This window comes from Centruroides sculpturatus, unplaced genomic scaffold, assembly GCF_000671375.1.
Source record: "Centruroides sculpturatus isolate CEXI.00-Female unplaced genomic scaffold, Cexi_2.0 scaffold673, whole genome shotgun sequence".
NCBI lineage: Eukaryota > Metazoa > Arthropoda > Arachnida > Scorpiones > Buthidae > Centruroides > Centruroides sculpturatus.
The window spans coordinates 41,296-58,555 of NW_019385012.1; the positions used below are offsets into that span (position 1 = coordinate 41,296).

General features: G+C 29.1%; 1 protein-coding gene across 1 annotated transcript; it reads right to left on the bottom strand.

Annotated features, from left to right (window-relative positions):
• Nucleotides 1-3,103: 3,103 nt before the first annotated feature.
• Nucleotides 3,104-15,009, bottom strand: LOC111633406 (chondroitin sulfate synthase 1-like). The gene is made up of 3 exons (XM_023377974.1): nt 14,682-15,009; nt 8,311-9,168; nt 3,104-4,918 (listed from the first exon to the last, which is right to left on the bottom strand). Exons 2-3 carry the CDS (start codon nt 9,094-9,096, stop codon nt 3,419-3,421), a joined length of 2,286 nt encoding a protein of 761 aa, XP_023233742.1. The 5' UTR covers nt 9,097-9,168; nt 14,682-15,009; the 3' UTR covers nt 3,104-3,418.
• Between the last annotated feature and the right edge of the window lie 2,251 nt (nt 15,010-17,260).

The following is a 17,260-nucleotide window of genomic DNA, read 5'->3' on the forward strand; positions in this document are numbered from 1 at the left end:
AAGCCATCGACGGGAAGGCAGAGAGCTCTCTGATTCCCGCTTTTTTAAAGCCCACTAGGGGGTATGAAGAAAAATATTTTATTCATAGTAATTATTTTTGTTCTATATTTCATAACTAACACCTAGTTTTCTGCTTAATCTTATGACATCACTCTTGTATTATCCTTATTAATTGCTACTTTAGTTGTTACATATTTCTATTAACTATAGTTACTTTAAATAAACTCATTATCCTTGTTTTCGATGTACTTCTCTTAAGAGTTATTAATCAAAATTTAAAAGAAAAAGAAATGTGTAATAACACATACTTTTCCCTATAATATAAATAACTATGTTGCCTTGAAATAATTAGTTATGATACTGTCAACATATAAGATAACTTACTTCAGCTATATAATATGTTCTACAACGTTGCTACGATTCAATTATATATATATATATATATTTTATGTTTTAAACAATAGGTAGTCTGTTAGCGCTGGTCAGTAGTCAAGGACTTTAAACTACAGTATATGTAGTTTAAAGTCCTTGAGCTTAATCCATGTTGAATACTACAGCGTTTTAAGTGCCGCTCCCGATTTCTGACGGTAAAAATAAATGTCTTATGTGGCTCCACAAATGCTCAATGATCATTCGGCCACTTATCTACGAAGACTAGGTGGAAGAAGTATGGAAAACGTGACAGAGAATTCGTGGGAAACCGGCCGCCTAGCATAATCTTTGCAGCCTTGTCATGAAAAGCAATGTATGAAGACGTAGGATTTCCTTCGCTGTGCCATCAATGTCTCTAGCACCATTTTAGGGCTGGTCAACTGTCATACGAATGCCTCCCCAGACCAAGTACACTGAAAATTGTAAGCCACTGCGAGCCTTTGGGAGGAACAGTAGCGATTTTAAGACCTTCTGGTGCATTACGTGGCGTGCAAAGAGACACAATTATTACAAATTCCTGTTTGGACTTTCATAAATATAGATGCTATTACTTTACAATAACTGAATAACTCGACACATGTAAATTTCGTTTTTATAGTTTTATTTATTAGAAAAACAGGATTATTTTAACTTTTTAAGTGAAATATTTCAAACCGATTAAATATTTTTACATAACACGTGACGTAAAAATATATTCTAACAATACGTAACGCGTTGTTAGAATGTATTGTTTCCTTTTTCTATTGTAGGTAGCCGATTTTTTCCAATTTTTCCAAAAAGTTCCGTGGGTTTTTTTCCTTCCTTTTTTCAGATTTTCCGGAAGAATCGCAATTGAGTAAACCAGTAATGTAAGCAAATTATTATACTTGATTTATAAAAAATCAAAATGGAATAAAGCGCGATACAACTGTCTGTCCGTCCGTACTTCGTGAATTAATCTCAAGAATGGAGCGATATTGATGAAAATCAAGATCATATATGAAAAGATTTTAGATGCCAGAAAGAGGCCCCATTAATTGTACACGAATTTCCGGCCTGTACCGGAAGTCACGTTTTACGAATTGAAAATTTTTTATTTAAATTACAGTATAACATTAAAACTTATATTTCATATTTGTTAAAATTTCCTTCTGAATAGAATTTCTTTCATCAGATTAAAATTATTCAGTGTGTATTGAATTTATTGTATCTGAAAAATTAATAATTAAATGTATTTTCACTTTTTCAGTCTCAAACTTGGGGTCGGCGTTAGAACGTGAATTATAATCAAGAAGAAAGTCTTAACGTAAAACCATTCAGCATTTCATTTTCATTCTACTCGGCAATTCAGGAGTACTACGTCACAGTTATAAACGTTGTATACTGTATACCCTTCTTCATGCTCGCTCAGAACAAGAAAGAAGCCATCGACGGGAGGCAGAGTGCTCTCTGAGTCCCGCTTTTTTAAAGCCCACTAGGGGCGAAGAAAGAAGCCATCGACGGGAAGACAGAGAGCTCTCTAACTCCCGCTTTCTTAAAGCCCACTAGGGGCGAAGAAAGAAGCCATTGACAGGAAGCAGAGTGCTCTCCGAGTCCCGCTTTTTTAAAGCCCACTAGGGGCGAAGAAAGAAGCCATCGACGGGAAGACAGAGAGCTCTCTGATTCCCGCTTTTTTAAATCCCACTAGAAGCGAAGAAAGAAGCCATCGACGGGAAGGCAGAGAGCTCTCTGAAATTTCTAGAAAAGAATTCTAGAAAAATCAAAATATCTAAATTTTACTTTTACAACCTGATATAAATCAATTTGTATAATAATATCTTAATTTCATATTTGTTATATATTGAATACTATTGGTACACTCTTCTTGCTTTTTTCACTGTCTTGTAATTTAAAGGATGATGATGATAAATTTATTATAATTAAAATCTAATAAAATTAGATATTTCCATCATTTAAAAACTGATAATCCAATCCTCAAAGATTAGTAGTAACTTCTCTATTTCAAATTAAGACATAGTAAACACAAAACTTGATGTTATTTTCATAATAATTTTTCCTATCTTGTGGACAATAAGTGGATATTATGCACCTTTTTTCAATTTCAATATAAACACAATTCTTATATAAGAAACTAAGCAAGTAATAAAATATACTGTACTTTAAAAACTATAATTGTTTATAAAATAGTAAATTGATGATTATATTCTATTCACTTTATGTATTTTTTATCTTGCCTGATTATTACAAAATATTTAAATTATCTACAGTATTCAAGTATTTGAGTGTTTTATGAATATTCACATTTTTTAAATTAATTTTTATATACTGAAATAGTATAATTGTTTGAAATATATTGTATATGCTAAAGATGAAAATATACAAAGCTTGATAATCTTAAATAATATTCTTAAACATAATATTAACTGTTACAAAATAGAAAAATATAATTTTAGCAAAATCAATTATTCACTGACATTATTTAGAATATCTGTTAATGAAATGATGATAAATGTGGAAGCTATATCAAAGGATGGATTTTTAATGGAGAAAAAAATTGTAGCATAATCTTCAATCAATTAGAAATGCAATATGTCTAATTGTCAAAATAAAGCTGAAATATGATTAAAACTGAAAGCCATACAAATCTATGTAAATTAACAAACACAAATACAAAAAATTATTTTTAAAATATTTTTTTATTTTATCAAATTCCAGTTATATATTGAAATATAACAATATTTACAATCATTAAAGGCACTAAAAATGGCAACCTCATTAACTTATAAATAACAAACATTAATTGGCACAAAACAACAGTAAATAATAGTAAAACAAAAGCTCTCAACAGGATGTAAATATTTGGAATTTGTATAAATACAAAGTAGCTGCTAATCGTTATAGGATTAAAGATCTTTGGTAAATAATAATTGCCATCAATTTGAAATAATATACATATACTAAATGTATTTATTATTTCAACTGAGATCCTTAATAACAAAATGAATCATTAGTTGCTTGTTTTCACATAGGATTCTAAATCTGCCATGATAATCTCAGTTAATCTCTCCACTGATGCTAAACTGGAATATTTACTGCCAAGACACATGTCATACTGAGCTTTCTCTAATTGCTGACTGCATTCAATTGGATGGAAGAGATGGATTAAACCGGGATCAGCAGCACGAAATACTGTTATATTACTGTGCACAATTTTGTTGTATAGATCAACATCTTCTTTTCCCCATCCTTGGATTCCTGTATCTAATCCTCCAACTTCTTGCAAGTCACCATGATAGAGACTGACTATACCAAAGCCAAACTGCCGCCAGTAACCCCGATCTTTATTGATATGTGTAGTTTCATAAGAAGAAGCATTTTGTATAAACCTGGGGTCATATTCACTAAACACTATTGGAAAATATGCCTGTTTACCTTTTATAGTATTCATGCGCACTCTCCTTAAAACACTATTATCAAGAATAATATCAACATCCACAAAGAAAAGTAAGGCACTTGATGAATAAAGCTTTGCACCAATTTCTAGAGCTAATGCTCTAGAAAATAGCCCACTTGCTTCAACCAATCTCAATAAATAGTTAGGATAACGATTTCGAAGATCTTCAAATACTGTTTTTGTTTCTGTAGCATCATCTGGAGAACCATCACTAAATAACACGACAGCTAATTCAACATTTTCTTCCGTTTTCAAGCAGACATCTTCAAAATTTTTTAAGAATCGTTTGAAAGTATTTACTCTTCCACTCAGAGGTAAAATGAAATGAATTACTGTTCCTGTTGAATATCTGTCAATATTAGACCCTCTGTATTGAACAGAAGTTTCAAATTCTTCCTCTTTGATCTCTCTTATTTCAGGCTCAGAGAAAGCTTGAAATAAATAAGCATGTCTTCTTACAGGAACAGTCATCTTCTTTCCACGATATTTTTTATAGGTCAGTAACATATCTAATATATAATCTACCCCATAAAGGGGATTAACACGAATATAACCATATAATAAATCTTTGAAATCAATAATCCGACCACGCTGTTTAGAAAATTTGTTAATCATTTCCATTACTTCCATAATTGTATCATTTATTGCAGTTTGCAGATGTAGTTCCATTCGACGTTTTGGATTTAAACTATATGCAGAATATATATTCTTACTTAGATAATCCCATATCAAAACTTCTTCAGAATTATTTGGGTAAAATCTATTTAAATCAGGTCTTGATCCTTGAATAGAAGTGTCATTAATAAGTGGAATTTCTTCTGATGGATTATCTTCACGTATATATTTTAGCATATCTTGAAGTTCACGATTAAGATGTAAAATTTTATATCTTAGTTCTTGAGATTGCAATCCTAAAAAATAATTATGGAGTCGATATAAATATAATGGCTGTTTAATTGGATGTAGTGTTATTGCTCGATGAATGTCTCTGACTTTTAATCGTTTTGTAAATACACCTTCCCCACTAAAACTGTGATAAAAAATACTCTGCATCTGTGAAATTATATAAAATATTTAATATCAGTAATTTATTTATATTTCAAGTTAAGTAAATTTATAGAGCATTTTATGAATCTAAGAATTAACATTTTACAAACAAATTTTCAGTTTTTATTTTCTTTTTGAGAAAAGTATTTGAATAATAATTAAAAAAATCCATATTTATATAACAATAAGGAAATATTAAACTAATAATTAAGAGAAGTTTTTATTTTTATTTTTGTCTCCTTCTGCCTCATGGACCTTTTACCTTATTTCTAGCTTTTTTCAATAACCTCCATAAATTTTGGCCAGGCTCACAATGGGCTGGCTGGATGGTGAGGAATGACATTTGATATATCTGGGAGAGTTTACTTCATGAAAAAACTCCTGGTAAGTTGCTCACATTGATTTGATTCAGGGTTCTGTAAAGCAGTCAGCTGACACCTAACTTCCTCAGCCATCCAATCATCAAAAGAAAGAGGAAAAAAGTTATCTTCAAATTATAGCATTCTTGTCCAAACAGGCTAATTTTTTCAAAGAAAGTTTTTTCTTTAACCAGGGCTGTCCAACTGGCAGCCCGCGGGCTGTGTACGGCCCGCCAAATAATTTTTACTGCCCGCGAGTACATTTTACTATAAATAAATTTATGTTACTAAATTATTATTATTAATATTAAAATTATTTTACTATGTGAAAATTTAAATCTAATTTGAATTTAAAGTAGGTACTATTTAGTTTGCGTAACTTCACTTAACCTGGCTGAATACAGCAGCAACCTTCTTGGCCCCCGAAATGTTTGGTGAAGAAAATATGGCCCGCGGGCTATGATAAGTTGGACAGCACTGTCTTTAACTATTAAAAGAAAACTTTCAAAATCTTTTACTCTCAAAGTTTTATTTCAATTCTATTATTATTAAAGTAAGCAACATGAAAGAAGGAGAGTAACAAATGCAAAACACCAATATTAATTTAATGTCTGAATATTTATACTGTTATTGGCCATAGAAATCACTAACCAGGTTATGATAAATCATAGCCTGATAACTATTAATAAACAGCTACACTAAATAGCTAATTTAGAGAAATTACATTTAATTCTTGTAATTAAATTAATTGAAGAACAAAACGTGGAGAGCTGCATTAAATAAATTAAGTATATCTGAGTACTGCATTTGTCAATTGAGAGATTTAAAATAGATTCTCCTTTATCATTCTTTGAAAATCCACATTTGTACAAGCCACAATACAAGAGAGAGATTCATGGAAGACAAATATCTATTTATAATCATATATCAAATGACGAAAAAGGTTGAATTTAATTATAATATGATTAATGATAATTATTAATTTTACTACTATATCTTAGAGTATCCGAATCTTAGAGTATAAAGAATATTTAAATAATAATATTCTTTATACTCTAAGATTCGGAATGATTATTAATTAATTATATTTATATATGAATGGCAAGTGTCATTCTTTCAACTTTTATATTGCTACTATAAAATACGTTATAAAAAAAATTATTAAAAATTTAACATGAAGTATTAATTACCCAGATTGCAGTTGTTCTAATGCTATTAATGTAACATTATAGACATTATTCATAATATTAACCCTGAATAATAATATTCAATTTTACACTTATTCTGCCTAAAAAATAACTCTTCATTTCAGAACCTCAATATAAAATGTAGAGTGTCTGGATTAAAACTGACATTTTAAATCACCAACAAAATTTGTGCATAAAGGACAAATGCATTTAACACATTGCATTGCATGACAAAGAGTTACTCTGTGCGTTTCTCTAAAATTAGTTGACTTGTGTGAAGAAATTAGTTGTGTTCCATAGCCTCATGATCCTGACATTACATTGCCAGACTTCTTCCTATAGGGATAGATGAAGGATAAGGTTTATGCTGGCAGTAAAATCAATCACCTTAATTAATTTTCAGTGCACATACAGGACGCTGTTGCTTCTGTTACACAAGTGTTGCAGAACACATGGTAGGAAATTGATTATTATTCAGATCTTCTCTGTGCAATAAGAAGAGTTTGTGCAAAGATTTTATAAGTTTGATAAAAAAAAAAAAAAAAAGTAAAAGCAGAACCATGTTGATTTTTGCAATAAAACTTTAGTTTGTCTTCAAATTGCATACCTTACTTTTATTGTAGCTCTCACCAAATTTTACTTATAGTCTTTCAAAATATGTCAGTCTCAACTCAGACAACCTGCATATCAACAAAAATGTTTTAACTAGTGATAATTTTTTTTATTAATCTTTTCTCTTAAAAATATTTTCTGGATTTTGTATTATAATGTTATATTACATATGATATATGTTGCTTTTCAGAGACAGAAAATTGTTTTAAAGATCAATTTAAAAAAAATCATGTAAATGAAGATCGACACTCAAAATAGTAATTTCACTAATGTTTTCATTTTCATAATTCAAGACATCTTTAGGTAAAATATTTAGAAAGTAGAGCTAAACAAACAAATTAAAATTAAAACAAATTCAGTTTTCCTAAACATTAGTAAAATTAAGAACTGCTACTTTACAACTGGTTAATATTAGAATCGTGGTTCATTAGGTTCTTGCAGTGTTTATTTTTAATTAGTAAATTATTATTTTAGTTAATTTGTGCTGATTTTGGGTGAATCATTTGCAATACATACAACTATTAATGTTAATTTTAAATCCTGTAAGTTAAATACAACCTCACCATAAACTGGAACTGTAATATTTGCAAATCACACCTAAATTCAAAATTTCCAGCAAATAAAAGTCAAAAACACATATTGAACGGCCACTAAATTTATCAGTCTTCCTCAGGAAATACCAACTGGAAAAACCGTTCTATATGGAAAAACCGTTTTAATTCAAGTTTGACAAATGTTTTTGATCTAATAATAGATCTGCTTCAGGTCTAGAAAGCTTAATATTCTAATTCCAAAATATACATAATATATTTTTATTATATTGAAAATGTTTGTCAAACTTGAATTAAAGTTTGTAGGATTTAAAATTAACATCAATAGTTGTATGTGTTGTAAGGCTTCTTTTGGTATAAAATGAATAATAGATTTAAAATTTTTTTAAAATAACTTTTCAAATTTGGTATATATATACCAAATTCATTTGTATTCATTATTTAATTATAGTCATATTATAGTTTGATTATTTAGGCATTTGTTGGTTTATTAAAGAAATTCATGATACTGGTCCACAGGATTCAGAATTGTGAGTTGAGTGATCCATGAGGTCAGAAAGGTTGGCAACTACTGATTTAGACTAAGGAAGCCTTAATTTATAATAAAGATTTTTACATTTGTTACAGTATCATTGAATTTGTGTGTAACTATTAAAATTAAAATGGTTAAAATAGCAATTACTACTTACTTCATATGACCATGTACATGGAATTCCAACAAACTTCTTTACACATCTTCCTATTTCAACATCTTCATGTGTGGAATATAAATGTTTCAAACAGTACCGAATATGTGGAACTAATAATTTTAATGTCATTCGACTCATGATGATTCCAGGGCCTCCCATGCAAAAATTGTCATCTGGCTCAAGATTCAATTGTCCAAATTCTTCCTCCTTCCCTACTCCAGCCTGACCAATAAACTGAGGTTTGCTGCTATTGACTGAACGTAAAAATTTTTCTAATTTATCCATTCTGACATACATGTCATCATCAGCCCTCATAAACCATTCAAATTTATCAATATAATGGTCATGCATATATTTCAACATCAGGAATGACTTTTTCTGTGGAGGATAAGAATCATCCACTCCAATTAAAGGCACAAGTGGTATTTTCAATGATGTTTTAGAAATGGCACTGGAAAAAAATAGTAATTTTCCTGGAACATTTTGGCCCCATGTAGAATATATAGCAAGTGCTCTACTTTCTAAAAATTTTTGAGCTGTCATAACACCAATAAAAAGTAATGTTTTATCTTGTTTAGATATGTTTTCAATATTTTCATGATATACATTTTCTTGTACTATTCTGTTTACTGATCTAATGCGATAATGAATACATCCAGACATGAGATGATGAGGTATGAAAGATCGAAGCATAACAGCAATCAAAAAACCAAATAATATTCCAATAAATAAACTAATCACAGGATGAAGTCTACGATTTCGAGAAAACAAACACACTTCTGGCATTTTGATTTTGTATTCAATTTTACAAAATTTGGTAAAACTAATTCTTGAAATCAAAAATTACTGAAAGGTTTTCTGTAAAACAAAATATAATTTAATTAATTTCAACCTTTTTTTTTTTTTTTAATATATTAAAACATTTATATACAGTAATACCCTGACTTACATGAACTCAAAGTTACACAGTTGATTTTTTCATTTGACAGCATTGCCATCTGCTATCTTCAGTGTTTCTCTTGCTCTGATACGCATTGGGAACATTTCACACGAAAATTTATATGTATTTATATGCAAAGTTGTACCTCAATTTATGTGAATTCAACTTAAGCAATTTTTGTTGGACCCACCTATCATATAACTTTAGGGTATTACTGTATATATATACTCGTACATTAGTATGATTACACATAATAGCATTAGTATATAAATAAAAGCAATAATTATTATTTTCTATAGTACATGAATAAAAATTTTTTTTTAATTTATTAAAATTAATAAACAAACATCAGTAAAATATGAACTGTAACTTAGAACAAATCAAGAAAAATTTAATATTTATCATGTATAATATTAGGTGAAATTAAAATGAATTAACTTTAATTATACAATCAACGTTAAAATAAACTTCCACATTAAATAATGATAACAAATTATAAATCTTATAACTCAATTAATTCTATATATCAGAATTTATCTAACCTTGTTAAAATTGTCAATTTCATCTTATTTTTAAATTATTTATTATGTTAACTGTATAAGTTAATTCAAATATTATTTTGATTAATATACACATTAATAATCATAATGTCACTTTTATTAATCACATTTTCTTCATAAAACACTAAGCACAGTTTAAAACATTTTATAATACAGTATTAGAAAATTAAAATAAAAATGATTAATCTCATTATTCATGAAAATTTTTTTCAAATTTGTTTACTTAACCTAATTTTTTTTATTTAATTTTGTTTATTACAACTGCAATTTTTATTTAAATAATTTTAATTTAGGAGAAAGCAGTAAAATAAGTTTAAAAATTTTAATTATATCTACAGTATTTGTTGTTTTATTCATTCATAAACATTTTTACATTAAGATACAGAGCTACATTAATAACAGAAACAATGTTGCCAACAAAGAAAGTATAGTGATAATTACATTGTACCGTATAAATAGCAAACATAACAGAGAAAAAATATATGTAACTGTATGTTATATAACTAGAATACAGAAGAATATCAAATTAAATAGTGTTTAAGTTTTCTTAAAATATGTTAGTTGACTTGAAAATGTCTACGATTTGTTATAACATTTGTAGTAACCTAAATATTTAATTACAAACATTCAACTCAATTAATGGGTCATCCTCAGACTTAACAAAATTGACTGAGTATTTAGCTATTTACATTTTAAACTGATTAAACCAGTAATAAACCACACAAAAATCTTTGGAATCGGTAGGTCAAAATACTCTAATGTACATAAACATGTTCAGCCTTTTTAAAAGGCCATTATCAAGCTGTTTACAAGAAAAAATATCTAAATTAACAGAACATCAATAAATAAATAAATATAATTAGAACAGTCTTTTTAAACTAAATAGAGTTTTGAATGCAATATAAATTTAATGTTATGCTTTATATTTGACATTGTAATTGGTTAAAATAATTTTTTTTAATCACAAACAGCAAATAACAAATATAAACAAAATTATTATCATACAAATTCAACTTCAAGAATGAAAACAGAAAGTTCAGGTCATGGAGATCATTGTATGAAATCCTAAACAAATCTAAATTATGAATATGCTGATATAATTATATAATTTAGTATAATTAAATTTATATGACGTAAATTTTGTTTATATCTACATAATGCTTTTTGCTTTATGTCCTTAAATTAATTTCATTAAACATTTCTACTAACTTAAAACAGCTATTTATGTTATTCTAACAAAAATAACAGTTTTAAGTTAGTAGAAACATTTAATTGTTTATATATGTTAAAGCTGTTTGTATTAGAAAAACATTTGACCAATTATAATGTTGAATTTATATTTGTACTTGAAATTTTATTTAGCTTAAAAACTCTTCTAATTAAATTTATTCTTTTTGATGTTCTATTAATTTAAATATATTCTTTTTTTGTAAACAGCCTGATGATGGTTTTTGAAAAGGACTAAAAACATTTGTGTTGGTTTACATTAAAAATATTTTGATCTGCTGATTCAAAAGATTTCTGTGTATTTATTATTAAAATAGAACAAAGTTAAACAATCATATTAAAAAACAATAAATAAAATATAAATTTTAAAATCATTAAAATATAACAAAATTAATTAATTAAAAATAAATATTAAAAACTAAAAATTAAAATAAATAAGAGAAAGGTGGTTATGTTAGCAGTTAATATAAAAGTTTAATGAGAAACTTCCATACAAGAAAAGTCCTTGTCTCTGCTGCTGAATGAGAACTACGGTATTGGAATTAAAAGCAAATTCATTGTTAGAGGAGTTGGAGCTGGTAAAAATGAACAAACACCAACTCTACCTCGTGATTTTTATTTTAAAAAATGGCTAAGACGACTCAGGTTGAATCTAGTATTTTTGAATGCTTTACTATGACCACGACAGAAAGCATTTTGTGCCAATGGGTGATTGAGGATAAAGGTGATAGTGATGATAACAAAAAAAGCTGTGATAAAAGATAAATACTTTCAGTTGATAGGAATGACTGATGATTCAGTTAGAAATGCTTAAAAGTAGCCTGATGATTTACTTAGTAGTGATGAAATGCCAATTTTGATTAATATAATTAAAGTATATTTCAAATTATTTAGAGGCAGGAGTCATAGTCACTTTCTAAAGTTCTATTAATCTGAATCTGAGTCAAGAACTCAGTCTACTGACTCCACAGCTCTGGTTAAAAAATTATTTCATAATGGAATATCTAAAGATTTTGCTATTTTCCAGAATATCAGCATGAAAATGGTGAAAAAGCATTTCTGATTATTCTATACAATTTACTATAGATCTAGGAAGTTTTACAAAGGACAATGCATAACCATTTTTTAACTTATGGAAATATCTTAACAGATTTGGCTAATTCAATTACTAGTCGTGTTTACAATTTAAACTCATATTTATATGAATTTCAAGATTTGTTTCATATAATTATCCATCAAGTAAATCCATCAAAATAAAGTTTTCTGTAAAACATAAATATAGAAAAAGTGAATTTCACAAAGACAAATTTTCTTATTTCTTCAAATAAATTATTAAATATATCATTTATAACACTAATTTTATCAAGGAAATGTTGAAGCAAACAATTACAGTTTCATAATAAAAGTTTTGAGTTTAATTAAGCAATTATAACTTTTCAAATAGTAAGTTTTATTGGAAAGACTCTTCTCTCTGAACAGGAAGTACTGGGACCCTGTTATGGTTGTGAAACATTAACTCCAAAGATAGCTTCATAGGTTCTCACTATTACATTTCACTATATTGTATGCAATTGTTGTTCTAATCTTCAAATGTTTTGCTTGTTATTACTGAAAATATTTTATAGGCGCACAGAAGACTCAATGCACTTTCTGATTTTTTATTTGTCTCATGTCTTTAAACAAGTCAGCCATCAATATTTCACATAGATATCATTTTTGTATTATGGATAATACAATTTTATAATTTTAAAAATACATTTACAACAGCCTAGCCACTAATTATGAAGCAAGCAAAGAAGTTATTTTAGATGAAATGTATAATAGCACATTTGTGTACTTATTTCTATTGGGGCATGCATGGCATTATTTGAGTCATACTAAATTTCAATATGTGCTTTTTATGTATTATATTGAATGTTTTATTATAAATAAGAATAAAAAGAAGCTGTCGTGCATTTTTTCAAGAAAAAGTCATTATTTATAACAAAGCCTCTTCCAGTATTCTTCTCCCCAGGAACCTCTATATTAACTGTCTTCTGCTGCAGATTTCCTTATGAGCATCTGATTATGATGACGAAAAACACTCATACTATAACATTCAGTTACACAGCAGAGCCTAATCTGGTAATCTTTACAAAATGTGAAATAAAATAAATAAGTTTTTTTAACTGTGTGATGGAAATATTTAGCAGGTTAATTGATTGATTATATGAAACCAGCTTGGGAAATGCCATACATTTCCAAAAATGCCCCTGCTAAGGTGTCACCTATGCAATAAGAAAAATTTATTGGATAGGTTTGTAAATATTAGAAAAGGTACATGGCTAGAAAGTACTGGATTAAAGTTGGTCTACTATTGACACCAAAAATAAGCATATTGGTATATGTTTATTTTTGGTATCAATAGTAGACTAAAACTGCTTTTTGTAACAAGAAATTACATCTAGCTACAAAATAAGAAATTGGAAAAATTACCTATGGAAAGTTCATTCCACAACTTTATTTTTACTCCAAAAACAGAAGATAACAGTAGAAAGTGATTATTTGTTTTTCATCCATCAAAAAACAAAAAAGTAAATTGTGAATAAACCTATTTACCTAAACTGATCCAATAAAGACTAAAATAAACCAAACAAAACCAATAAAATGTTAAGTCTAGGAGCAACTCTTCACAAGACAGTGTCCAGACTCATTTCTTGAAATTGAAATGATTTGTAAAAATTGATGAATTTAAAATAAATATTTGCACAACATCCTAAAACAGTATTTAAAATTAGTGTTTTCCTTTTTACAAGAAAAAAATAGGTGTTACTAATGAGGTTACTTAGTTAAGGCCAAAGAGGGGTGACTGGAGATTTTTCCCCAGGCCTGAAGAAACATACAAAACTCTAGAAATTAATGCTATTTTTACTAACAAAAAATAAAATTTTTAAGACTAATATTTATTAACGAAGAAATATTCTAAATATTTCATTTATTCAAAAAAAAAAAAAATGGCAAAAGAGAGACCCAATCTATCTTTGGGACCCATACAAGCTCTTGACAGCTCTGTATACAGTAAATATTTAGTGCACACAGTTGCTACATGATACATCAAATCAAAATTACTGTTTACAACAGTGGTCACAAACTGGAGGCCCACGAGCCAGATAAAGACAATTAAGGCTTCACATCCAGCTCATGGCCTCAACAATCTCTTTTCTAAAAATCAATGTTTCTAACATCTTGTGGGAATTAAAACAGAAAAAATTCAAACATCTAACTGCTTATGTAAGTCATAAAGGTCTGGCAACAAAAGGGCCTTTGTTAAAACTCTTTTTTATATTACAGTAGCAAGGTTGTGGCCAAAGTTTTCATCTCTAAAACATGAATGCCAAACGTCAAGCACCACTTACAAGATAGTGGCACTCAATGTTCACGTTTTAGAGATGAAAACTTTGGCCACAACCTTCCTAGTATGTTTTAGTTTACCGAATACTATTGAATACAGCTCACATCTGATATACATCTATTTGACTGGCCTTTTGCATCATTTGAGTTTGAGACCCCTGGTTTACATTTGTATGTATATATAGTTCTATTTCTATTAAGATTCTACTTCTCAATAGATATAGCACTAAACTTATTCAGAGCTAGAATCTTACCTAATAAGCAATCGAGATATTGTAAAAATAGGATCAATTTTTGCATGAGCCTGGTCAAACCAAAAGACACAACGAAAATTAGTAAAGGTTAAAAAATCTCTTGAAGAATTAGCAAATAATTTTGAATTTTTTGACTCATAAAGGCACTACTATCGAGGAAGAATGCTAATTGTGTCCAAGAGAGATAAAATGTTTATTAATGAAAAATTTATAATCTATTTCAATAATTAAACACGTGGTACTACTTGTCATCGCTTCACGTCAAATGCGAGAGTTATTCGTTAATTAAAAAATTCAAAATATATTATCACAAAATAAGCTTAACGATAATCGTTTAATCGGAGTAATACAAGTTTTAATGACATTAATAAAATTAACCTAATAACACAAATACTTACAAATGAAAAAAAAATAATAATAAATATTCAAAATAAAGAACATCATTCAGCCATTTTGATTAATGACTGATGGCAATTACAGCGATATTAAAAATAGCCCAACTTATTAATTTGGCTTTTATAAATTTGAAATTTTGCAATTAAAGAAAAATAATAATATTATTTAGATTAAAAAATATATAAATACGTAGTTACAAACCTAATATAATACATTTTCAAATATTCCTGTTAAATATATTCTAGCAATTTATTAATCGGAAGCAAAATGTCATATTTGACGTCATATCGGAAGAAATCATTGAACGTTGTGGCTACCTGACTCTTGTTTCTTCTCACTTAATTTCAATTTATTATATTTACACATAAAAAAGTACATTTTAAACGTAAAATAAAATTAATACCGTTATTTTACAAAAGTTGTATTTTGCAATCACACGAAACAATAAGTAAGCTTTTATCAAAAAGTGAACAAAAAATTTCTATAATCAGAATTAATTCATTTAATTGTAAAGTAATGGCTGGAAATATTTTTCTACTATCGTATATGAAAACATCGATAGTACCATCACTATCATCCATCATTATCCAGAACAATGACCCGATGGCCAGGTCAGCCTACTGCTCTGGGAGACCTGGAATCAAATCTGGACCTGTCGAAAAACTCAGGAATTTTTCGGAAGAAGGTCTGTCTGAATACATCGAGCCCCGTTTCTCACATTACCCGGTCGCCCATTGTTGGTCTGGTTGACAGGATGACAATACACAAGCAGTCATCAGAAGTTCTACACTCACTCCGCCCAACACAGAAAATGACCATAACTTCATCTACATTGAGGTTTCGAATGCCATCCGTTTGCTCACCGATAACAAAGCCCCAGGCCTTGATGGCAAAATCACTAGGATGATTAAACGAGCGTTTGAGGCCAATCCTACAGCATTTGCTATCCTCTTTAATGTGGGGTTAGCCAAAAAGGGTAAAAAACGTCGAGCCGGCCTCGCGGTCAGCACTGTCGCGTGGGCGCAGCAGAACTCACAGAGACAGGGTTTTCCCATTTTTATCCGTTTAATAACATCAAAATAGTTTCTTACAAATAACTTTGAAATGTCGGGATCCCGGCTGCAACAATAATATGAGTACAACAACGTAATGCCCGTCGATCTCAGACTTCCGATCCTGGGCGCCCTCGTATAGGTTGATGGTCACTCGTCGACCCCGGGGTGCGCTCCTGGGTCGATACTAGAATTCCTTTGCCGATCGTCGCCCTCGTATGTTGATAGGTATCCGATAGGCTGGAGCTTTCCGACTACGTATATGCTATTTAAGCGTATGAAGGCGTAGTGTAAGGAACCAAGTCTGAGCATTATTTTTATTTACTCTTCTTTTTGCTTTTTATTATATTTTTGTTTGGGGCTTGTGTTTTGTTAGGACAACGGTTTCCTCACCATTCACCTTAGAAACTTAAAACTAGAAGAGAAACAAACTCACCAACGAGAGAAAAGCGCCATAGAAAAAAATGGAAAAATTTCTGTCTTTATTGCATCTAATACAATATTTCGAAGAAATCAGTCCCCACTGTACTCGGCTATAGATTGGTTCGGTTAAGCTTTTGTTTAAGTAATATTCTGGCTCTTTCATCAGGGTTTTGTTTACGTCCTCAATTCCCTAATCGCTTAATTATTTAACTACTTCTTAAGTAGAAATAAGTCGGAACCTGTTACTTTGTACTCGAATATTTGTAGTCTCGGGAAAAAAGTGGAAAGACAAATTTTTATGACAACGGATACATAAATCGTAAATTTAAGGAAAATAAATTCTAGATCTTTTTCTGTACCTCGTGCATCTCTATCATTCATTAAATTTAGTTGTAAATGACGCTGTCGAAGTAACTGTTAATTTTTTAACATTGTATAAGAAATGTACACGTTTTTTCTACATCCCCTTAATGATGGGGCATACGAAATCGTAATATCACTGGTTTAACATTGAAATCCGTGAGTAATATAAAATCGGAGAGCGGAATAAAAATATCAAATATTTTAATGGAATTTTTTTAAACTCCTGTCAACTATATAGAATTATCATAAAAACGTACCAGTAAATTCTTACCGGTTGGGTTAGGTTATAAATCTACTCGTTATTCACGTAATCGGCCAAATATCTAGCGGGCAGGCGGCTAACAG